Source organism: Mytilus galloprovincialis, chromosome 2, assembly GCF_965363235.1.
Source record: "Mytilus galloprovincialis chromosome 2, xbMytGall1.hap1.1, whole genome shotgun sequence".
Taxonomy (NCBI): domain Eukaryota; kingdom Metazoa; phylum Mollusca; class Bivalvia; order Mytilida; family Mytilidae; genus Mytilus; species Mytilus galloprovincialis.
Genome location: NC_134839.1, coordinates 79,617,831 through 79,644,655, shown reverse-complemented (window position 1 = coordinate 79,644,655; position 26,825 = coordinate 79,617,831). Strand labels below are relative to the sequence as shown.

Here is a 26,825-nt window from a genome sequence, read left to right as displayed (position 1 = left end):
CTAAGTTTCAAGTTGATTGGACTTCAACTTCATCAAAAACTACCTTGACCAAAAACTTTAACCTGAAAAACTTTAACCTGAAACATGCACTTTCATTTTCTATGTTCAGTGGACCGTGAAATTGGGGTCAAAAGTTTAATTTGGCTTTAAAATTAGAAAGATCATATCATAAGGAACATGTGTACTAAGTTTCAAGTTGATTGGACTTCAACTTCATCAAAAACTACCTCGACCAAAAACTTTAACCTGAAGCGGGACAGACGGACGAACGAACGGACGAACGAACGGACGAACGAACGGACGAACGGACGCACAGACCAGAAAACATAATGCCCCTCTACTATCGTAGGTGGGGCATAATAAAATGTTCTGTTCTAGTGAGTGAAACCATTTCAATAATATATGCAATGACTTATGAACAGCTATCTTTACAACATTTCTTATTCTCAGTTATCAGGTGTTTGTATCAATTCATTCAATGAGAAACAACATGTTAGGGAGGAAATTTAATGCATGTGGTTTTCACAATATAATGCCCATTGATTTACAGTAAAACATTACATATATAAAAAGAATAATATTCCATTTAAATACAATAAAATGTTCTGTTCTAGTGAGTGAAACCATTTCAATAATATATGCAATGACTTATGAACAGCTATCTTTACAACATTTCTTATTCTCAGTTATCAGGAGTTTGTATCAATTCAAACTAATCTTGCATCTTTTGCCATTGAATAGAAAGTTCCATCGACATTCTTCAGAAGATTTTCAGGTTCATCAAATTCTACGATCATCCCTTTATCCATAACCATGATCCTAAAACAACATATATTTAACTATTGAAAATCACATGATTTTGGTAAGGTGTTAAACATACTCATCCAAATCTTTATCAATTTTAATAGATTATTGATAGTAATTTGTTTTAAGAAAAACACAACTTATCATCCAATCACAACAATTACATTAACTCTTAATACATATAATTCTCTTTTTTTCCTTAACTGTGACATCACCGACTGAAATTATCATTCAATGTTGACTTGCTATGGGCAATTAACACGACGGTGACACTAGTATAGTACTAAGATATGTTTGTCCTTCTAAAAACATTATATAATCCACACTTTTGGTGGAGTTCGTGTTGCTCTGTCGATTTTATCCAAGGTGGATTTGTTTTGTCTTTTTGTCGTTTTTCTCTTAGACAATGTTTTTCTTTCCTTCGATTTAAATTGTAGCTACTGACTGTCCCTTTGGTATCTACTGTCTTTTATTTGAAAAAAGTGTGGGAGTGTAAAACATTGTAACTGCAAAAATGATAAATTATGTGACGTCAAACAAACCCAGAAGTGTTGTGCATGTCCAGAGCATATATATAATGTTATTTGTGTTATTTATTTACCTATCGTAGTCCATGACTGTATTTAATCTGTGGGCTATTGATAATATAGTACACTCTGCAAATTCTTCACTTATTGTCTGTTGGATTAAATCATCTGTTTCCATATCAACAGCAGCTGTTGCCTCATCAAGGATTAATATATTTGTTTTGTGAAGCAATGTTCGAGCTAAACATACTAATTGTCTCTGACCAACACTGAATGAATAAATAACATGCAATTGACACGTCGATCACTGTACTATACGGTAACGCAATTAGGTGGTGAAAAACACAAATTATTAGCTTGCATATTTCTCTAAACCTTTTATTGTGATATTACCAACATATATAATATATCTATAAAGCATAATACCTGTAATGTCCATGATAAAATAATAGGTGTTCATTAAAGAGGACGGTTAAACAAAATTGAAAAACAACTGTCCAAATCATTTATTCAATAATGCTGATTTATTTTAAAGACGATTTCAAGTTCAAGGGCAGAATTTTTATGTACATGTGTATGGCTGACTTCTAAAAGAACAACAATTGTCAAAAAAACTATGTTAATATTAAAAGCTTACTTTCCATATGTTTGATAATTCGGTTTCTAAATCAAAATTAAAGAATATGATAAATAGAGATTATTATATGGCTATTTTTCCTCTCGAAATCATATTGGTTGAGGGGTGATTATTATTTTTCTTCTGTTTTTCTTTGGGTTTGATAGTGCCTTGCATACATGACTAATATTGATAGTTTTACATATCCCGTGTACTAACTACCAAGTATAAAAGAAAAATAATCAAAATAAATTTTATATAGATCTGTATACTAAATATTTTTTTATTTGAATTTAAGCATACCTTAAATTACTTCCACCTTCTCCGAGTTCTGACATAAGCTGTCCTGACTGATTCATGGCATATTCTTTTAAATGAGCACGGTCCAGTGCTTTCCATAACTCATTGTCTGAGAACTTCTCTAACGGATCTAGGTTTACTCTCAATGTATCAGAAAATAAGACGGGATCCTATGAAAAAATTGTCATTCGTGTTAAACTAAACTGGACTTTTCTAAGTCTTTCGATTCATTGATATATTTGTTAATACATTAATTTACTTTAAAGGTGTTACGAAATGATTGTCACATAAACATTTTTAGAACATTTGAAGAGACGTTTAATTCTTCAATTTTGAACGTTTGATTACATAAATCCTTTTAAAATAGTAAGGAAATAATGATAGGCAGTATACACGTATCTTAATACTGGTAACTTGGACGAAAAACAATATTTAATTAACTAAGCTATCAATTTTTTTAATAATATATTTAATCTATTTCCATCTTATTTTTAATATTTATTTTGTCAAAGATAGATTTTATTTACTATTATAAACTTTACTAAACAAATGAAATAAAACAGTATCATAAATTATATCAACCTGAGGTAGAATAGTTATCTTTCTCCTGAGGTCATGTAAACCTATTGTTGTAGTTGTAATATCATCAATAACTATCGAACCTTCTGCTGGTTCTATCAGTCTGAACAGAGCCTGCGTCAGAGATGATTTACCAGCCCCTGTCCTTCCGACAATGCCTACCTGTAATTTAACAAAAGACACAGTTCTTATTTTTTCAATTAGTGTTCAATAAAACGGCAGAATTAAGTGCAAACAATCAATTCTCGATAAAACGGCAGTATCATATTGCAAATAATCAATTTTCGATAAAACGGCAGTATCATATTGCAAATAATCAATTCTCGATAAGACGGCAGAACCATAGTGTAAATAATCAATTTTCGATGACACGTCTATATCATAGTGCAAATAATCAATTCTCGATAAAACGACACAACTTTTTGGAACTTTGAACCCTTAATGCTCTTCAACTTTGTACTTGTTTGGCTTTATAAATATTTTGATATGAGCGGCACTGGTGAGTCTTATGTAGACGAAACGCGCGTCTGGCGTACTTAATTATAATCCTGGTACCTTTGATAACTAATCATAGTGCAAATAATCAATTCTCGATAAAACGACATTATCATAGTGCAATTAATCAATTTTCGATAAAACGCCAGTATCATAGTGAAATAATCAATTCTCGATAAAAAAAGCAGTATCATAGTTCACATAATCAATTCTCGATAAAACGACAGTATCATAGTTCAAATACTCAATTCTCGTTAAAACAGCAGTATCGTAGTGCATATAATCAATTCTCGACAAAAGGGCAGTATCATAGTGCAAATAATAAATTTTTGATAAAAAGTCAGTATTATAGTGGAAAACATCAATTCAGTTGTCGTCCCATTTGTACTTCACATCTCTCTTCATCTGGTTGTGCGGTTACATTAGAGTATTTACCAGCTTGTAATAACATGAGCAACACACTGATTGCTACGTGTTGAGCAGCACCTGAAATCACCTAAGTTTTTGGTGGGATTCGTGTTATTGTTCTACCCCTATTGGTAACATTTTGTGCACGCATCGTTGTCAATATACATGTAATGAATTTGATGCGACTGTCGTACAAGTGAGAGGTTTAGCGCTATAATACCATGGTTTAATCCACCATTTTCTACATTAGAAAATGCCTGTACCATGTCAGGAATATGACAGTTGTTGTCCATTCGTTTGATGTGTTTTATCATTTGATTCTGCCATTTGATTAGAGACTTTCCGTTTTGTATTTTCCCCGGAGTTCAGTATTTTTGTGATTTTACTTTTTACATAAACATAGTTCCTTTGTAACACTTACCCAAAGAAACCATATCAATTTTAACCCTTATAATTGTCATGCAAGAATGATTGACTAAGGCGTGTTTCAACCACCACTTGTATTTCTGAAGTGACTTCACATACTAGCACATTTTGACGGTACATCACTTATTGTTTCTTTGTAGACATTTTGAAGAGGGGCACCCATCACTAGACATTATATATTTATATTTTGTAACATGTAATTTTCATGTTTATTCAGTACCGTTGTTATTTCATATACTTTAACTTTTAAAATTCAAAAAATTTCATGAAAAAAAATTAATTAAAAATAAATGTGAAAAATAACGTGACGCAGTTTATTGTTATAACGGCATGGCTTTGACCAAAAAGTTTTCCATCCATAGTTTCTAACTTAATATCTTGCTCTAACTACATTTTGCTTGTACAAAACCTACTTAAAAGCAGTTTTACTGACATTAACCGATGTTGTAATACTATATGTTAATTCTTATTATCCTTTACTTATGCGATTATTGTGGGTAACTGTCTAATAGATATTGAAACATACAAATTGCGACTCAAAATATCAAGCGTTTTCAAAGCACTAAATTGGTTAGATCGAGACACTGATTTTCAACAATATATAAATGAGCTAGATCACTTATAATGGCCAACGTAGATACAAGTATCTTTGTCTTAGGGAGGGATAAATCCTACTTTGTAAAGGATCACTCTGATTCAAACAAAAAATTCTCTGAAACTGATGTTATCAAGATGCTTGATTTCTTGATTGACAACATATTTGTTACGTTCGGAGAACGTGTTTTTCAACAGACTGTCAGCATTCAAATGGGAACAAATTGTGCCCCTCTACTTGCCGACTTGTTTCTTTATTATAACGAGGCTGACTTCATGCAGGAACTTCTTAGGAAAAAAGATAAGAAGTCAGCAATATCCTTTAACTCTACTTTCCGCTATATAGATGATGTTCTTTCACTAAATAATTCAAAATTTGGTGACTATGTGGAACGCATCTATCCAATCGAACTAGAGATAAATGATACCACAGATACAGTTAAGTCGGCCTCATATCTTGACTAACATCTAGAAATTGACAATGAGGGTCGGTTAAAAACAAAACTTTACGACAAAAGAGATTATTTCAGCTTTCCAATTGTGAACTTTCCATTTCTAAGTTGCAACATTCCAGCAGCACCTGCATACGGGATATATATATCTTGATCTTCCGGAGCACCTGAGATCACCCCTAGTATTTTGGTGGGGTTCGTGTTATTTATTCTTTAGTTTTCTATGTTGTGTCATGTGTACTATTGTTTGTCTTTTTCATTTTTAGCCATGTCGTTGTCAGTTTATTTTCGATTTATGAGTTTGACTGTCCCTTTGGTATCTTTCGTCCCTCTTTTATCAATGTTGGTCTATCAAATGATTTTAGGATTATATAATTAGTATTAAATATTCTGTATCAAATACATTTAGCGAGGCCAAATAAGTTTGCCTTGAGCATCACTGAAGAGACATGTATTGTCCAAATGTCATTCTGGTGAAGTAAAATTGGTATCGTTGATGATATAACATTGATAATCACCAAGCCGAATATTTGGAATTGACAACAATTAATCAACAGAAGACTGATGCTGTTGTGTATTTCTCCTTTTGATGCAAACAAATTTGATCAATCTTCATCGAATGGAAATCCGATATAAACATGGAATGGAAAACACATTCACTGTGTCCTTTTCCTGATTACAGTTGTATTGAATTTATTTAGATTTCTTTTTATTTTCCCTTTTATCTAAACATTTTCTTGACACGTAAAAAAACCAAAATGAGCAGCAACTCATTGGATATATCAATTAGGAGCTTGTATAACTTACCCGTTCCCCATTCCGAATATTACAATTAATTCCATTTAAAACCAGTTCCAGTCCGGATCTATAACGTGTTTTGTAATTACAAAACTGTATTGTTCCTTTCTGTGGCCACTCTAACGGAGGTCTTTGTCTTTGTATCCAATCTGCCTGAAAACAAAATGTTAAAATATACTGTTAAAAAAAAGAAACGCATATATAGCTTGAATGAATTTTTAAACATGCAAAATATATTTTTCTACAAATCAAAATGAAACGGTCAATTCCATCTTCGGATTTTTACCAGTAAGTTTTAAACTTTCAATGCCGGTTCTTTTGATTTGGCTGTCTCTGCCATATGAAATTTTCGATCCGCTAAAAGTGCATAACATTTATGACCTTTTTCACCGCTAAATGTGCTAAAATTTTCACTAGAATTTTGTGGTCAACTCAATCGTACATTTTTGCGAATATATCCAAGTTTGAAGAATTAATTCGTCACAACGTAAACACGCTGTCATGCCAGGGTTGGACCCTGCCAATTGAAATAGAATCATCGGCTGTCTCCAGGCAGAAGTGTCCCATAGTGAAGAAGCAAGAACTGAAATCGTTGACCAGAGCACAATTTTGCGACTTTGGAACAGATACCAGCAGACTGACTAAAGACCGCCGCCCGATTATTGTACGACATCGCCTTACTTCTCCTTGACAAGATCGATACAGCCAGGTATTTAATTTACAGAATCGAACCGTTGTCACAACAGCCACTGCAGCTGAGATACCAGGATTGAGAAGAATCAGCTAGCAAACAGTCCACAATAGACTGCCACAAAATCGCATTAGACCCGGTAACGGTATTTTGGACCCATTTGAGGCCGTTAAACAGACGGAGTAGAGTCACACGAACAACAGGTTGAGGGCTGGACATTTCTCAACTGGCGAAGAATCTGGTTCGGTGATGAGTCCCATTAATTGCTTCTGAAACGTGACGGCAGAACTCGTGTATACCGGTGCATGAATCAACGTTTTGCTTCCCCTATGACTCACATAGCGCGTTTACCAAATGACTACTTTCAACAGAATAACATCAATGTGCAACCTTTATTCATCACTCTCGAAGGAATTGATTTCTTCTTAATCAAACACGTTTTGAGTGAATATTTCAGCTTTTCATTTCTAGCAAAATTCCAGCAGCACATGTATACGGGGTATATATCTCCCAATTGATACGATTTTACCGTGCTTGCATTTCCTATCATGATTTTCTTGATAGAGGGTTGCTGCTCATAAGGAAGCTTTTAAGCCAAGAGTTCCAAATGGTGAAGTTGAAATCATCCCTTTGTAAATTTTACGGACGCCATCAAGAGTTGGTTGACCGTTATGGAATAACAAGTTTCACAAATGATATCGGATATGTTCCTTACGTCGTAACTACAATCCCCTTCCCTTTCATGAATGTGACCTACCAAATTCGACTATTGACCGGATTTGTTATTTGTTATAACATAATCAACACGACGGGTGCCACATGTCGAGCAGGATGTGTCGGAGCACCTGATAGCACCACTAGTTTTTGGTCATGTGTTCTATTGTTTGTCTGTTGTGTCTTATTTCATTTTTAGACAGGCGTTGTAAGTTTATTTCCGATTTATAAGTTTGACTATCCCTCTGGTATCTTTTGTCTCTCTTTTATTAGTAATTGTAAAATATCCATTCAAAAAACAATATATTAAAATTCTTTAAAATCCATAAGGTGTTTCTTTTTAGGCAGAGTATATAAATTATCAAGATACAATTGATCTAAACACGCATTTTTATTGTCAAATATGATAATAATCAATAGATGCTGATTTACTGTTAAACATGGGGCTTTTATGTTGAAACAGGCAACAAAAATGGGAAGCATTTATTTAAGACCGTACGGTGAGGTATAGTTCTTAACTTCTATGTCATTTGGTCTCTAGTGGAGAGTTGTCTTATTTGCAATCATATTGTTGTTTTCCTCTTAAAGTTGGTGTGTTTTGATCGGTTTTGGTTTGTCACCCGAATTTGTTTTCGCTTAATCGATTTTGGACTATTGAACAGCAGGTAACTATTGTTGCCGTTATGTACTACATCTTCTTATTTTTAATATTTCGTACCCTTTGTGTATAATGTTATTCATTTATCTTTTCAATATTAGCTTTTATTGTAAAATATACATGATGGAATAAAACCAACCTCAGGAGGTAAATGCGTATATTCTTCACATCTCTCAATGGATACAACGTTCATCTGCATCTCACTCACTCCTCTGACTACAATATTCATAGCAATGATTATCTGAAATTATAAGTGATACTCTGGATTAATAAGTTATAGTAAATCATTATAACATATATATCTTTATATTAGCAGCCCAACAGCAAATTCACAGCATTGGTAACTTAGATAATGTTGCCACTAACAGGAATTAACTTTTGATCTTTAACTAGATAATATTTATTTTTTTTTTTTTTGCAATTGCTCCAAAAATCGGTTATTTAATTATACTAGTCATCCCAGCTAACTTTATTCTACATTTTTGATTTACGAGAGGGGAAGGAAAATCAAATGGAGTAAATTTTGCCTAACCGATTTTTCTCTAGACTTTTTAGAGAGCGAATGTTGAAAAATTCATATTAAGAACCACTGAGATTTTGAAAGGTTAAAGGGATGCAGTGGTGTTTATACAAGGTACACACTTTTTTACAAAACGGTATTATATGACACAAAAAGAAGAAACCCCTGAACATAACTTTTACTATAAAACCTGTACAGTTAGACAATAATTCATGAACAAAAATATTGGGCAGTGCTAATTGGAAGAGCAAATGAGAACATTTCAAATGTTTATATCGAAGGTCATGTTAAGGTGTTTTAACCACTTTCCTGTATTTTAAACCATCTCATCCAGAATTTTTGTTATTAATACTTATTCTAGTGCATTGCAAGGCCTTAAACAACTGAATTTTTATTCAGACTTCTTAAATTTTGTGAGGTTTATGTAAATATCTGTCATCTCATAAAGGTTACTAGTATGCAAGAGGTCATTGCTGTATTTCATGGAAAATGCTTTGGTATGATCTAAACCATTTGAATTAATTAAAACTCATAATATGCAATAGTTCGAATAAATTTTCGGTCGTCTGTTAAAGCTATTCGCAGACATTGGAAATTAGGCCTTTGGCTTTGATATTCTATTGTTTTTCATTGCAGTAACCACTGTTTGTAACGAATAATGCAAACGTAATAGGACAATATCAATAAACATCTGTAAGCAAAGAAAAAAATGCGTCACATCAAAATAGAAATTGTTTTAACCTGAAGCATGTCATTACCTGTACAGCATACGTTAATGCTAGTCCGATATCTCCCCCATTTATATCAGTAGCCATAATGCCGAACATCGCAACAGCTAAAAGAATCAAATTTCCCAATGATTCAATAAAAATACCAACCCATCTGTAAAAGAGATAAAAAAAAAATATTGCATCGTCAACCGTTTTAGAAAGAAATAATTGAGATGATATTTATATTTGTATATTATGTTTCATCTAAAATAATGTTGAGTTGGCTTTCACTGTAAGTTTTTCTTCACACAAAAGCTTGCGTTTTAAAAAGTAATGATCATAAGAAAAAAGCAACATAAGAGTAAAAATTGGGCAAACAGTTGAAATGATTGATGCGTTAGAAATAATAAAGGATACGACATTAGTTGTATTGACTTTTTTGTTATGTCATTGGGGAGTATAATGGGCTGATGGGAGATCTGATATAGTCGCTGATCATTTATTTTTTCAATTTGTAGACTAAGAAATATTCAGAGCTTGACTTGTTATAAATGTACCTGTCAATATATATTGTTGAAAACCATAATATAAAAAAGAAGATGTGGTATGATTGCCAATGCGACAACTGTCCACAAAAGACCAAAATGACACAGACATTAACAACTATAGGTCACCGTACGGCCTTCAACAATGAGCAAAGCCCATACCGCATAGTCAGGTATAAAAGGCCCCGATATGACAATGTAAAACAATTCAAACGAGAAAACTAACGGCCTTATTTATATAAAAAAAATGAACGAAAAACAAATATGTAACACATAAACAAACGACAACCACTGCATTACAGGCTCCTAAGTTAACTTTAGGTACCGTTTGCCTTTTTTGCGACACCTCATTTGCATACACCTCACATCTCCATTTCTTAGTATTTATATTTACTTAAATCTGGGTTCATAAGTCTTGGTCGTTGTTATGTTCAATAGCGATACAAATAATCATATGACATGACAAGAAGAATATTGATCAGTTAAATTAGCTTGCAAATAGATGTGTTTAATTAAATAACTGCAAAAATATGCCCTTTCCCTACAATTCAAATAATGTGTAATCTTATATTTAAGCTCACGTAGTACTGATGCTCACCCCATTCCAACATTAGCTGCATAATAGAAAGTTGCATTAATATCTATACGTCTATATATTTCTTCTTTAAATCTGTTTACTGATTTGTACGCCCGAATTATGCTTGCACCAGATATAGTTTCACTAAAATGGTTAAATACAGGTGACCTGGTAACAGATTCTATCCTTTTAAGCTGTCGAGCGGAAGGTATATACATTTTCTGTGGATAAAGAATATCTCACTTAAAATATCAAAAACATGATAAATCATAATCTAAATAGAAATATTAGCAGTATTTCTTTACCAAAAAAGTAAAATCACAAAAACACTGAACTCCTAAGAAAATTCAAAAAGGAAAGTCCCTAATCAAATGGCAAAATCAAACGCTCAAACACATCAAACATGGATAACAATTGTCGTATTCCTGACTTGGTACAGACATTTTATGTAAAAAATGGTGGATTAAACCTGGTTTTATAGCTGGCTAAAGCCCTGACTTGTATGACAGTCGCATAACTTTCCATCATAATGACATATGCGCATTTTAACAATAAATGTGATGCACGATGCAAAAAATATCTAAAAATCCAAAATTATACAATACCTGTAGAATACCTGTGGAATCTTTTAAGGGCTCATGAGTAAGGAAATTCAAATTTTTTTTTGCCTACCAAAGTTCGTATTTGTTCATAAAACTGAGCTCATGACAATCCTGAACTTTATGAGTCATCATGATTGACGAATAATCAAATCCTAAAAAGTTAATATTTAAAGAAGTGCTTATAAACCAAATCGGACAAAACGTATAGCCAAAAACGAGCAACGATACATTTTTCAATGATGGGGTTGCATTACTTAATTTAAAATAACTTTAATTTAATCATATGATTGAACTAGTTTGTGATTGCTGGACAATATATTTCATTAACGTAGAAACAATAATTATTGTTCTACAATTACTGTTAAAACAACTCAAAATAAATATAATATTATTGTTACTTTGTATAAAGTATAAGTCTGTTCCTTTAAATCAGACGCATTTTCCTATTTATAGTTCGACATAAATTGACATACCTTCAACTGCATTTCAAAAAGACATTTTCCTAATTTTTTAGGGTTTTCTTAAGTTGTCATTGTTTCAATTCCAATAGTCAAATGCATACAATTTCAGATATTTTCCTATAAAACTAATAACCACAATATAGAATATATGGGTTGGTATGATCACAAACGTAACACTTACAATAACAACAATATACAATATCAACATTGGTATGACGACAGCCAAGGATAATGGTGTAACCACAACTATAGCGATTATTGTGCCAACAAGTACAGATCCCATCACTGTCAAAACACGGAATGTTCTTGGAAATCTATCATCCAAAATATCTATATCGCTGCTGAAACGGTTCATAATCCTTCCGACAGGAGTCGTGTCGAAAAATGACATTGGTGATCGGAATAAACACTCAAGTCCTCTGTCGTGTAGATAACCAGTTGCCTTTACAAACTTGGTGAATGCTACTATTCCAAACAAGAATAGTGTAATACCTGAAATTGACACCTCAGCTTTCAACAAAACCATTGAAAAGTAATGCAAATAAAAAAAAAATGATTTTAAAAATGCATATTCCCAATGTATGAAGTGTTTATTAGTATGTGAAGGTGTTAAATAAAAATGCATGTAGCAGGAATGTGTTTCGGCTACCATTATATGTATATATTATATGCGTACTGTCGATACTTATATTTAATTTAACATATATTCATGCAACTAAGAACGCTAATGACGTCTGGAGGTGTACTAATTCAAGTAATAAAAAAAAATGTTTCTATTAATTTTCCTCAGACATGCAGTTTCTTTGTGTCTTCTGTCATTTGCTCGTAGTATATTGTGATTGTTACTGAATTGATCCATCATGCCTTTTTTAACTAATTTGACTGGGTTTTTCTTTCTTTTTTTTGATTTTGTACTGTTAGATTTAAATTTCATCAGTTTGTTCATTTTTTAACTTGTTATGTTATTAAGTGCTATTCAACTCTGTATTTAATCCACATTTGTACTGTATTGAATTGAGCTCCGTAAATGAGTTTTATGAAGATGAAACGCGCGATAGGCGTACCAAAACATAAGCCCAGTATCTTTGATTTTCATGAGGTTTTAAAACCATCGATCGATGTCACTGCCGATAACAGTTTTCTTCCAAAAGGAATAACAAGCCACATATACTCATGAAATATCAACGATATGGTCATTTTTAGGTAAATAAACTATTTATAAAATAGTACATAATTCGAAACAATAAGGTTGTCTACCAAATATAAAAATAAGGAGATGTGGTATAATTGCCAATTAGACACATATCCACCAACGTACAAATGGAGCGGATGTAAGCAAGTATAGGCAACCGTACGGCCTTAATTTAACAATGACAAAAAAAAAAACATACCGTGTGGTCATCTATTCAAAGACCCGACATGAAAAATAGGAAACAATTATACTAAGAATACTTACGGCTTAATGCATGTAATTTGTAACGGAAAATATGACAACTATGAACACACGTCAACCACGAAACTACAGACTCTTGACTTGGGACAGGCACATACAGAATATGGCGGGATTAAACATGTTCGTGAGCGCTCCCTGGGACAGTGGTGTAACAGTACAACATAAGACCAAATTATAAAAATCAGTTGAAATAGGCTTAACACATCAGTTGGATATGAATAGAAATATATCTAACAAAACCACAGAGTGGACGTGGATGGCTACTTATACATCCCCACAACAACAAGACACTAAGTACAGATCTGAGAGTACTCGCAGTTACCGACAGCTACTTCAAAGTCAATAACAACTAATAGAAAAAATCCTGTATCTTACGCAAAATATCAATCAGTACAAATCCAGCATCCATAGATATGGTAAAAAAAAATCAATTACACTCAGAGAAAACTACTTCGAATGAACATCAATTAGGGGTCTTATGTATTCTATAGCCAATCAAATAAGAAGTTGAAGAGCATTTAAAACCAAAAATTCAAAATGTTATTTAAAATACGGAAAAGAGATCCATGTCTGGGTGCAGGCAAACCTCAAAGTTTCAAATATATGTTATTAACATTTAGATAAATAAAATAACTATAAACTAATTGCCAGTACATGATAGTAGATCGGTTCTTTGTGTCTATTGTCTTATGGCAGATTTTTTTTCTTTTTTTTTTCTTGATGCCATGAGATCAGTTCAGCCGTTTTCATACTCATTTTTATCCTTTCATTTTGATGATGTGTCGTTACACCATCTTTCTCGATTACAGGAGTGTGGTGCACACATGTTCAACCCTGATACATTCTGTATCCAATGTATATAATTATGTGATAGTCAGTAGATTGTTATTCAGTTGTTGTTTTGTTGTTGTTGCGTACTGTTTTGTTTCAAAGCTTTACACGTTTTCACATTTCGTGGCTTTTTATGTGTGACTATACGGTTTTGGTTTAACTAATTTTTTAAAGCCTTTTGGGCCCTATAGTTGCTTAATAATTCAAAGTTATTTGGATAGTTGTCTCATTAGTAATCTTGCAATATCTTCTCATTCTATACCTGAACATACAATTTTTGTGTTGTAAATCAATAAGAACTATAATTTTAAAACTACAAATAGCAGATATTGGAAGCTGCATTAAAAACATGAACACATAATTTAATATTTAAGTCGCGTAACAATTTAGCATACATTTATTATAAGTAGATAACTATCATATTGTTTGAACAGTTATTCAAAAGTAATGCACTTTTTATTTATTTATTTATTTATTCGTTGTGAAATTATGCATTTTATATACGTCTTACCTTGCAAAATTCCAAGTAGAGCATACATGCCGAGGTAGTAATATTTTTTGTCTGTATATTTCTGGGTATGGATAAAAGTCGCATTTTTAAGATAACTGTCCTCTGTCCAAAAGGTTATCCAAAAGTTTTGATAGATGTTCAGTCCTTGTTGAGTTACTAAGGCTATTAACACGACGAATGCAGCTGGAATTCCCATAGCTTTAGCATATTCTATCAAAACTGAATATTTGACCTTAAAATCAAACATTGTTGAGTTTATATCATAATTAAAATATACATTTGGAAACTAAATGTAAATAAATAAAAACTGCTTTGCATTTTTGCTGTAAAGTACAGTAGCCATTACCAGAATGGTATGTTGAATCAAATAACCTAAATGCTACAAAAAACAAACACAATGTTCAACATTCGATGTTTTGATGAACTAAAAACTTTCATCAAACTTTCCCGAAAAATCTTTTCATCACATCATTACAGAATAAAACTTTTACCATGCCTTGGAGGATAAAACTTTAATCTAGTCATACCGTTATAAACATAAACTCTAATCCTGCCGTTATAAAACAAAACTCTTACCGATCCTTTTTCTAAGGCTTCTTCCTGAATGAGTTGGCCTTCTACACCTACAGCTAATGTTGGATCAATTTTTGATGACTGTCTTAATATTTTTGCTTTTGATTCCCGTCTTGATTTTGATTGTCGTCTGGTCATTGATGCTGCTATCATAGTAGAAGATAGACATCCATCTGATGTTATAACACTGTTTTGTCTTGAAAGTCGTCTAATTCATGAAAATTGTAAACGTTGTTCAATCATTCTATACAAATATTTGAAAACACTTGTAAATGCTCTTTAACTTCGTACTTTATTTGGTCTTTTTAACATTTTTCGATTCGAGCGTCACTGATGAATCTTTTGTAGACGAAACGCGCGTATGGCTTAAATATAAAATTTAAATCCTGGTATCTATGGTGAGTTTGTTAACATATAAATTTTTCAGACGACAAAAGCTTACTTGTAGTTATTCATAGAACGATAGTTAGTAAAAGGGGGACGAAAGATACCAGAGGAACAGTCAAACTCGTAAATCGAAAATATACTGACAAGATGGCTAAAAATGAAAAGGACAAACAGACAAACAATAGTACACATGACACAACATAGAAAACTAAAGAATAAACAACACGAACCCCAGTTTAGAGCTTTGTAATAAACGATCGTATCTAGAAAAATGTATATCAGTGTAATGCATCTAAGGTCAACTATGCATGAGGTAGCTAAAACCTAATTTTAAGGTATTTCCACTATTCAATTTACAATTTGGTAACTACCAAATACACACTATATTCCCTTGTTTTTAATTAATTTACACTTGTTCTCGTAATGAATAGTGTATAGTACAATATTTGATTTCTGTGTAAATATTTCGTTATCAATTTGAAGTGTTATTTTGCAACTTACCTTAAAGATTGTCGGCGAGATAAACCTTCTTTTATAAAAACGCTGTCATCTGTTGTAAACCCACCATCAGAGGTCACAACTTCTATCTGATCCCAGAGATCATCTTTTATTTTACTTACTGAAATTGTAAGAACATAATTATTCAAAATGTATTTTCATACCATTTATTACAGAAAGCACTGAAGCTGGGTTTTTGTGGAATCGCTTCAAAAAAATTTTTTAAGCGGATAAAATTTTTGTTTTTTTAAAAGAGCCCGTTTTTCACTTTCTTACGGTCGTATATTCTCTAAAAGACTTTACCACATGACCTTATCAAACAATAAAAATATCTGAAATGTTCTATAATGTAGCATCGTTTAGGTATGACAATAAACTGACACAAACAATGGGAAGTGTTCGTAGTAACATAGCCATATAGGAATTGCAATATAATATAAAAAGACTTATTGGTTTGTTTTAAAGAATCCTTACCAATGTGTATTTATATATCAAAGTATAGCGTATGATTATTATGTCATCACGTCTTACTTAAAAAAAAATTACAATGTTTTTGTTTTGATAATACTATCAGATGTAGAGACAAAAACAAATCAAATAAATCCAGAATTTTACAAAATATATGATAAAGTTGAAAGTAATCTTTTTGTCTATTGATTAAGGAACCAATCGTAATCACTTTTGTATCTTATCATAGGATTCGAAGATACTTAATAGGACAATTCATATATTATATCGTTTGTTTCCTTCCCTTGATGGTAGCGTCATCTTCAATGGTGCAGATGTTTGGTGAAATCAACGTGCTTGCGCTTACGCCTAAATGTCAACGGTATATTGCATTATCAGACACTTTTAAATCAGGAATATTATAAATATCTTAAGTTTGTCACAAAAATAGACACTTTATAATAATTACAAGTTGGTAGAGCTTCACTTGTCTGCCTGTTAACTATACGTTTGACTGTTTGAGTAAGCCAAAGAACGTTAAATATCTAAATTTGAAAGCAGGATAAATTCCTTTCTTGTTGATGCCTAGGTTACACATACACGGATCACCTCGCCGGATCCTCTACGGATTTGATCTAGTGGATGATCCCGGAAATGCAGTTTCCGTAGTCTGATACGGATCCGATACGGATGGACAACGGTAGGACTACGGGTTTTGACGTTACTACCAAGGATAATGAAGGACTGGGTCCATTTTGGCGACATGAGTGATACGTGTTCTAACGGTAAGACACGGTATAATACGGAAATGACACGATTTAGTACGCAACGAAACGTGTTGTGACGTATTTACTGTGGATAAAACAACGGTTTGCTACGGAATAAGTAAGGGTTAGTACGAATGAAAACGTCTGGAACGGAATAATAGAATCGTCACATTTCTATCAATTACTTGTTATTCATCATTTCTATATGGCAGGTTATCGTAGATTATTAATCTGTCTGTCTGTACTATGTGATGTTATTCGTAATCCTTGGACTGTCGACATATAGCAGTTCTTAAAACATATTAAGGAATATTCTTTCAAAGTTCTTATAAATGTAGCTGAATTTTCTGCACACAATTCAGTCATGAGGGACTCAAACTGGTCATGGATCGGGAAGTCAGTCCCTAGTCCACCATCTTCTCTGCTTCCTGTCACCTCTACGTCTGTCATTAAGTATGTCGACCCTGTCCTGTCATTTTGTGGCATATCAATATCCAATTCCAGCAAATTAAATGCAAGCAGCAGTTGTTGAATATTCATATTGGATAATCATTATGTATACCTCAACGTCAAGACATAGAATAAGTAGTGCCCTTTAAGTATGGAGTACATGTATTTATACAGAAGCCTGATGTTAGTTTGTCGTCGTTACAGACGTAATACTGTGAATTCATTATAATTTGTTGTATGCCAATATGCGTGAGTTTCGTCGGTACAGGTGAACTACGAATTTAAATGTTCAACGAAAAACAAATTTCTTATTAAGTTGTATCCAGACTTTGGCAGAACCACGAAATCAGATATCAACGAAAATGCAAGGTTTCCGCAATCCATGAAAATTGGTTCCAACGAAAATAAAAGAATCCACAGTATTCCATATTTTGTCGTGTTGTAACGTAGTAAATCGTAATAGACTTTCATAACCCTTGCTGCTGATACCTAGCTATCCGTATTGCAACATAATGAAATCGTGCCTTTCCGTGACACATTCGTAACAAATCGTATTGCATCCTTACCAATACGTGGTGTAACCGTACTAGCCGTAGAAATAATTCTGGCCTATGAATAAGTATGGATTAAAACGGTTTTGATAGGAACTAAAACGGACCAGTACAGTCTTATACGGTTTAGTAAGGATTACTACGGTCATTTGATCCGTGGTCAAATTTTTAACAATACGGATATCTACGGACTAATATAGATTGCCACGAATCGTGCCGGACTGTATCCGTAGCTACTTCGGCGTCAAATCCGTGAAGGTGTGACCTGTACATTACATATATCTGTTCTAAAATGCATGCAATAGTGTTGCAATGCATGAAGCGGTTAATAACCGAGCAGTTCAAATTTTAGATTCAAGAGCCACTGCCGACAAATATATTGCCGAATTTTATATATTAATCTCCTTCGTAATATATAAATTTGAATAACGAAATTCTTGAACTAATTACAATGTTAAAGATCTGCTTGAATGTTTTGGATATTTTAATTTTATGTTAACAAAGTATTCCTCTTACTTTCGTGGTCATCTTCTTCGTCCAGTGATTCATCTTGCAGGAGATACACTTGCAAAAACTGTGCAAAAGGTCCATTATGTTGCACGAGCTGTTTAAAAGTGCCTTGTTCTGATATACGACCATTATCCATCACTATAATTTCATCTACTTTAGGTAACCAGTGAACTCCATGGGTAACCAAAATCCTTGTCTTAACAAAGTAGTGCATCAAATGGTTACTCAAGGTTTACATATATTAGAAGTTATAACAGCAAGTTCAATTATATTGTATAAAATATACCAAACCAGTTTACAGGTATAACTGACAATACAAAACTTTTAAGATAAAGGTTTGAGTTTGTTAACATGGTAGAGCATACATGTATATTACCTTTTATAATACTATCCATCTTAATTTTCCTCGGAGAACTCATTAATTGTATAAATTTGATTGTCTCTGCATATATCCAAAACATAATATACATATTATATTCAAATTGTCCAGGTATATCTTAGATTTATCAAGATAGATTTATTAAAAATTCCATGATATTTTCTCTTCTGCTTGATACACATGCACATGAAAGATATTACACTGGTTGGTTCCTTTCTTTTATATTATTTGTTTAAAAATTTAAATCCTTAGTAGGGATGAAATATTGTCTCACGTAAAGTTCTTCTTATCCTGAAGTTATTTCTTAAACATCTCACCTTATTTCTCAACATTCCTTCTGGTCCAATGACCTTTTTGAATAAATCTTTACCAACATGTGAATCGACTGCGCTGAGTGGATCATCAAATAAATAGATGTCACAGTTACTGTATACGGCCCTTGCAAGGTTAATTCTCTGTTTCTGACCTCCGCTCACGTTGATTCCCTGAGATAGAGAGTTATATCTATAGGACTCATTCAACAATAAACGGCTGACATAGGGATTCAAAAGTATCAGTACAGGAAATATAGTAGTTAAGATTAAATATACAGGTTTGTAAGGTACACCTTATTACAAATTATGAACTAAAACGACACTTTACAAAACATATGTTAATATAATGATCATTCATATCGTGATTGGAATGGACGACTTAGTTTGGATATTAATCGTTATTCCTCTAACCTTTGTGTGTGGTAGAGTTTTGCTTCACCTGATTAATTGTAGTATAGAAAATCAGTATAGTGGAACAGATGTAAAGTGATGGATAAATTTGGAACTTATAAAAAAGAAGATTTGGTATGATTGCCAATGAGACAACTATCCACAAAAGACCAAAATAACACAGACATTAACAACTATAGGTCACCGTATGGCCTTCAACAATGAGCAAAGCCCATACCGCATAGTGAGCTATAAAAGGCCCCGATAAGACAATGTAAAACAATTCAAACGAGAAAACTAACGGCCTTATTTATGTAAAAAAATGAACGAAAAACAAATATGTGACACATAAACAAACGACAACCACTGAATTACAGGCTCCTGATTGGGACAGGCACATACATAAATAATGTGGCGGGGTTAAACACGTTAGCGGGATCCCAACCCTCCCCCTAACCTGGAACAGTGGTATAACAGTACAACATAAGAACGAACTATAAAAATCAGTTGAAAAAGACTTAACTCATCAGATGGACAAAAATACAGTGGACGTGGCCCGGTACTTATACATCCCGACACAAAAAGACACAATGAACAGATCTGAGAGTACTTGTCATCAATGGTAAATCTGTAGTTGTGATAAGTATATTTAAAGTGCGAAATGTATGTCCTCTTGTTTTACATATGTATTGGAAACATACCCTTTCACCTATTTCAGTCATATCCCCAGCAGTTAAGATCTCGAGATCTGTTTTTAGACAACAGCCTTCAATGACTCTGTCGTATTTCCTCTCGCTAAGTGTATGTCCATATAAAATGTTATCTCTAACCGTCAAATTTTGTATCCATGCTTCTTGGGAAACGTATGCCACAGAACCCTGGAATAGTATGTTTGTTATTTGATGTCAACGCTGTTATAAATTTCGGGCTTAATTTTTCATATTTAACATGTTTTATTGTACAAAATTGGAAATACAAACATAATAAGAATAATTAATATATGAAAGGTATGAACTTCTTTAAGCAAAGGTCTTTAATGATGAAAGTGATAGTTCACACCTTAAATTTAAAAAAAAGAAATTGAATGCTTTTTTGAAATTTGATTGGCATGTAAAAGCGTTGACCTTATCACATTTTGTATGAACCGCGGAATCGGTTTATTTTAAAAATTTGTGAACGATCAACACTTTCACAACAACATAAAATTACAAAAGGAAACATTCACTTCTATTAATTACCTTTTTAATGCTACACCAATGAAATCATTAGTTATATCAAATTTTTCAATCATGTTTTCCTATGCATTATTATGACAATGTCATGAGAAGCACGAACTATCATGAATGTTATTTATTTTATCTAGATTTACAATCTATTTGAAATACGCTACTAATATTTTCAGCCAATCAATATAAAGAGATTCTTGAAACGTACATGTTATGTATTTACATCAGAAAACTTTATTTACCCAGTGTGCTTGTGTCCTAAAAAGATATGTACGGGTGTAGGTAATTTTTATGGGAAGCGAGCTCGAGCCTCAAGACCCCGTATACATCGTATTAGATCACTAACACACTGTGTGACGAATTTTTCTTTCTGTATTATGCAAAACGAGGAATTTACACGTAGTTGTAACCCTATTATGATATCCCAATATCAACACAACACAATATTAAATAGTTGTTTTATTTAGAGTGAGAACGTCTGCGTTTTTAAGACATGTTTTGACTTAAAGTATGAAAATTTTATAAAAATGAAAGTTTATAATACTTATTGTTTTAGAACACTTTTTTCAAAAGAACGTCACTCTTCCTACTAAAATGTCTAAAATAACCCGCACCTTTTTACAGTGTATTCCAATCAAACACGCCCTCTATATCAAATTTACACGATTCCCATGTGTTCGTTTAAACCAATGATATTCTTAGAAGTGTGGGGGAGGTAAGATAAATTGAAATGCATACAAATCCTATTGAAACTATTACGCTTATGCGTCTATCTAGATATACTCGAAAGAAAACTGGTGTCGTCACTTTTTTTTTTTTTAAATTGTGCAATTTAATATAAATATTTATGTCATTAATGATATAAATGGAAATTTCTTGTTTTCAAATACTTCGAATAAATGATCTATACTTTAAGACAAGTTACTTACTTTTACTAAAACTTCACCGTCAAGTTTTTCCATCTCTCCCAAGATGCTTGATATAAAAGATGATTTTCCAGATCCCACCTGTCCTACGACTGCTATAAGTTTTCCTTCCTTGATGTTCACGTTTATTCTAGAATTATAGGTTCATATAGATCACACACATTGAATGTTTTAAAAATCCAGTAACTGTTTTTCTGTTTTTCATGAGGTAAACTTTTTCTTTTCTAAGAACAAAATTACTTTTTTATTTTTTTACTTTGGCTGTTACAATTAAACATCTGGTTTATATTAGAACAACTTTATTCTAAACTCAGAACATCCTGTGCCTTTTAATTTATCTGGTCATGATTAATTCATTCTTGAAAGTTGTGCAGTGCTGTTCAAATTCTATGCTTATTATATGTATTTTTTTTGTCGAGTATCATATGTTAACATGGAAACATAAGTATAAGCATATGTCCGCAGTCATATGCATATTAACTCTGTTGTGTTACGCTGATTAAAAGTGACGGCTGATTCAGTTAGCTATGTTGCCTTATGTTATGATCTCATATATATTCGATTTAAGTCATATTTTTATACAGTGTTCATTTACCTTCATTGAAAACGGAAATATGGACACCAATCCGTAAATCAACTTTTTTGTAGAAAGATTGTGGTTCGTTGCTGTTTTTAAGTCAAATCTCGTATTTATTCATTTAAACATGTTGTGGTCCATTTATGTAAATATGTTGACCATGAAAACATAAGTATTGATATAAATACAAATCAAACGATGGGAAGGGCTTTTGAAAATCTAATTTAAATTTGAAAAAAAACATACAATAACAAAATGCTCTTTCAATGATAGCATAAGAGTTACAAATCATGCAGAAGCCACACAAACAGCCAGTCTCCTGAGTTATGTATGATATTGGTTGCAGTCAACTCAACATATGAGTAGTTGTACGAAAATCATAAACGTTAATATAAAGATTATGACACTTGAGATAATTATTAAGGATACCAGGCTCATGATATTAATTTGATTTTGTTACTTTCGTGTAACAAAATTATAAGGGCGCTGAATGAATAACTTTTATATTTTATATGAAAAGTTATCATCACTAATAATAGACCAGAAGTTCATTCCTCTAACATCAGGATCCAAATATTAATCTTGTGTAGCACTATATCATGGCGGTATCATCGTAATATATTTCTGATGATCTTTATCATTGTATCAAACTATATTTATACGTACGTACCCACCTAATGTAGGTCTATCTGTATTTTTCTCCCATGTGAAACTGCCTTTCTGTATACGTACAGCGTAATCTGAAAATCATCGACATTTTCTAGATTTACATCAAATTGCGATTGGAATAAATTTGTATCAACAGGGACTATATCACAGGGACAAAATTCATCACCTGTCTACTGTGAAAAGATTATTCCCTATTATTCCCCTTTGACGTCCGTTCGTTATACGCGTCGAAAAAGGCTGAGATTTTCATTTTTAAATTGATCATCATATAATTATCATTAACATTTCTTCCCGATTCAAAACCGGTTTTATATCTTAATTTTGTATATGCTATCAATTTTCACTGATATTATCTTATTTAATCTCAACTTCACAGGCACTTATCTTCGAAAAAGTTACGTAACGGCCTATATGAATATTTTTTTAATACTAAGATCAAGTGTTCGATATTCAGAAGTATCAAACTTAAGCTGTCAAATTAAGGGTATTTGTATATAATTAAACATATGCTTTTTCTAAATGTTTCTGATACTTTTTTTTAAAGGTATTACTTGGGTTTTTTTCTGATTTCATCTTTTCGTGCTGCCATATTTTCAGATAGGTTCTTTTTCAGTCAACCATAATGCATCAGTTGTCGTATAATAACCTACCTGATGCTGTGATGAATTGAACATTGTCTGGATTGACATCGTCGGTCAATAAAAACTTTTGGATTCTCTTTATAGAAACAAATGCCTGCATAGAAAATTTTTAATATAAATTGCAAGCTTCTAATACATACGATACTCAAACTGTAAGGAACATATTTTTCCGTACCACTGATAGAAAAGTCGTTTCCGTAAACAACTCCTGTTAAATTAATAAGGACTAGAGTGTGATGTCTCAAATTTAGTCTATTCAGTTAGTTATATATTCTATAGTCTTAGCTTATCATTATCTTTTCAGTCGTTAATATTTCATATCCGAAAACGGTATACAGTCATACTTTATCGTAACAGCAGATACGGCGGATGAAAATATTCATATATAAACATCCAATGTTAACAAGTAAATCATTTTAAATACAACTTGTGACAACACTCGTCAGATTAACTCGAGTGACATCATTGTTAATACTCAGCTGTTGAGCTTTATTGATAACAAAGAGAATCATTGTAAAGCGAATAAGGATACTTTTCAATGCTCTTCAACTTCGTACTTTTTTGGCCTTTTACTTTTTGTTTATTCGAGCGGTTGATGATTCTTTTGTAGACGAAACGCATGTCCATTCATGGTATCTATGATGAGCACTTCTGTGTTGACATGAGTTATCATTGATATGGGCACAACTATAAATTAACTGTTTACAAAACTTTAAATTTTGAAATACTAAGGCTTTTCTACCTCAGGAATAGATTACCTTAGCTGTATTTGGCAATTTAATTTTTGGTCTTCAATGGTCTTCAAATTCGTACTTTATTTGGCCTTTTTGTCTTTTTTTATTCGAGCGTCTCTGATAAGTCTTTTATAGACTAAACGCGCGTCCAATCCTGGTATCTATGATGAGTTTATTTTCTGTGGTTCCAAATGAGATAATTGTAAAACTACTACGCATACTTCGCAGCTGCATGACTCCTGTTATCACAAAATGGGTCACTGTTAAACGCCTTTGAAAAAAACTCCGCTGTAAAACTGCCGGATCCCAAACACTCCCCCTAACCTTGGATAGTGGTATAACAGTATAACATAAGACCAAACTATAAAAATCAGTTGACAAAGGCTTAACTTATCAGATGAATACAAATAGAAATACATCTAACAAAAACAGAGTGAACGTGGCCGGGTACTAGTATATCCCAACAACAAAAAGACACTAAATGCTGATCTGAGAGTACTCGCAGTTACTGAAAGCTAGTTCAAAACAACTAACAAGTAATAAAAAAATCATGTATCTAAGACTAGATCATCAGGTAGTACACATCCAACATCTAATGGATTCAGTGTAAAGATGTCATAAACATTCAGAAAAAAACATGACCGAGTGCAAATAGTCCGTTTCTATGTTTGTTGGTGTTTATTTTTTTTTGCAGTTCCATGTTTCTGCTGTTTTGTTGTTTTCCTTCTATAGTTGATGTGTTTACCTCGGCTTTGGTTTGTGACCCAGATTTTGTTTTTCTTAGCTTAATAAATGTATGACTATTGATCAGCAGTATACTACTTTGGCCTTTGATTAAATTGTACTCAGCGGTTAAAATCAAATGGCAACAAATGACAAGATTACTAAAGAAGTTTCAAAACAAATACTGGCAAGAGTATGCATGATTATAGTATTAATGAATGGGTGTTTTTATAATAGCCCTGTTATATGTCCAAGGTCTGTTATAATGGTCGAGGAAGTCTGTAATGGCCCGAGGCAACGCCGAGGGCCATTACAGACATCCGAGGCCATTATTACTGACCGAGGACATATAACAGAGCCATTATAAAAACACCCATTTCATAATACATTTATTAACCAACTGAATAAAAGTGTATGTGTTAATATACCAAATATCCAAGATATTAAGTTGACAGAAGTTATGTGTTGAAAAACAGGAGGAACAGTGATCCCTATATATGGTTCTTTAATGTTAGTTGCTGGTTACTAAATTAAATAAAATACAAAAAAAGTATTATACTCTTTACAACTTAATTTTGTTAACTTTATTAAAAACCCTAACTGTACTTTATACAGACAAACCGGGCATTAATACAGGGCCATTACAGAAAAACAGGGCCATTACAGAAAAAAACAGGGCCATTACAGAAAAACAGGGCCATTACAGAAAAAAACAGGGTCATTACAGAAAATATGTTATTTTTGATAACCAGTCATTTTTGACAATAATGTACTTAGTTGGTCAATAAAAGAAAACAAGAATGTGTCCATAGTACACGGATGCCCCACTCCCACTATCATTTTCTATGTTCAGTGGACCGTGAAATTGGGGTCAAAACTTTAATTTGGAATTAAAATTAGAAAGATCATATCATAGGGAACATGTGTACTAAGTTTTTCAACAGACTGTCGGCATTCCAATGGGAACAAACTGTGCCCCTCTACTTGCCGACTTGTTTCTTTATTATTATGAGGCTGACTTCATGCAGGAACTTCTTAGGAAGAAAGATAAGAAGTTAGCAATATCCTTTAACTCTACTTTTCGCTATATAGATGATGTTCTTTCACTAAATAATTCAAAATTTGGTGACTATGTGGAACGCATCTATCCAATCGAGCTAGAGATAAAGGATACTACAGATACAGTTATTAAAGTCGGCCTCATATCTTGACTTTCATCTAGAAATTGACAATGAGGGTCGGTTGAAAACAAAACTTTACGACAAAAGAGATGATTTCAGCTTTCCAATTGTGAACTTTCCATTTCTAAGTAGCAACATTCCAGCATCACCTGCATACGGGGTATATATCTCCCAATTGATACGATATTCCCGTGCTTGCATTTCCTATCATGATTTTCTTGATAGAGGGTTGCTGCTCACAAGGAAGATATTGAACCAAGAGTTCCAAATGGTGAAGTTGAAATCATCCCTTCGTAAATTTTACGGACGCCATCACGAGTTGGTTGAGCGTTATGGAATAACCGTTTCACAAATGATATCGGATATGTTCCTTACATCGTAACTACAATCCCCTTCCCTTTCATGAATGTGACCTACCGAATTAGACTATTTACCGGATTTGTTATCACATAAGCAACACGACGGGTGCCGCATGTGGAGCAGGATGTGTTTACCCTTCCGGAGCACCTGATAGCACCCCTAGTTTTTTGGTTGGGTTCGTGTTGTTTATTCTTTAGTTTTCTATGTTGTGTCGTGTGTGCTGTTGTTTGTTTGTCTTTTTCATTTTTAG

General features: G+C 32.8%; 1 protein-coding gene across 2 annotated transcripts in view; it reads right to left on the bottom strand.

Moving 5' to 3' along the window:
* Positions 1 to 493: 493 nt before the first annotated feature.
* Positions 494 to 26,825, bottom strand: part of LOC143064505 (ATP-binding cassette sub-family C member 3-like) — a 68,746-nt gene continuing 42,414 nt past the window's right edge. For both annotated transcript variants that reach the window (XM_076237376.1, XM_076237375.1), the window contains exons 13-30: positions 23,587 to 23,671; positions 22,938 to 23,007; positions 21,694 to 21,820; positions 20,240 to 20,416; positions 19,152 to 19,319; positions 18,462 to 18,651; positions 15,734 to 15,851; positions 14,849 to 15,053; positions 14,273 to 14,504; positions 11,659 to 11,969; positions 10,436 to 10,635; positions 9,341 to 9,464; positions 8,202 to 8,303; positions 6,009 to 6,152; positions 2,830 to 2,988; positions 2,251 to 2,417; positions 1,406 to 1,600; positions 494 to 819 (exon numbers count right to left, since the gene is read on the bottom strand). In XM_076237376.1, the coding sequence (XP_076093491.1) occupies positions 708 to 819; positions 1,406 to 1,600; positions 2,251 to 2,417; positions 2,830 to 2,988; positions 6,009 to 6,152; positions 8,202 to 8,303; positions 9,341 to 9,464; positions 10,436 to 10,635; positions 11,659 to 11,969; positions 14,273 to 14,504; positions 14,849 to 15,053; positions 15,734 to 15,851; positions 18,462 to 18,651; positions 19,152 to 19,319; positions 20,240 to 20,416; positions 21,694 to 21,820; positions 22,938 to 23,007; positions 23,587 to 23,671 (2,886 nt within the window). In that variant the 3' untranslated portion in view covers positions 494 to 707. The remainder of the gene's footprint in view (positions 820 to 1,405; positions 1,601 to 2,250; positions 2,418 to 2,829; positions 2,989 to 6,008; positions 6,153 to 8,201; positions 8,304 to 9,340; positions 9,465 to 10,435; positions 10,636 to 11,658; positions 11,970 to 14,272; positions 14,505 to 14,848; positions 15,054 to 15,733; positions 15,852 to 18,461; positions 18,652 to 19,151; positions 19,320 to 20,239; positions 20,417 to 21,693; positions 21,821 to 22,937; positions 23,008 to 23,586; positions 23,672 to 26,825) is intronic.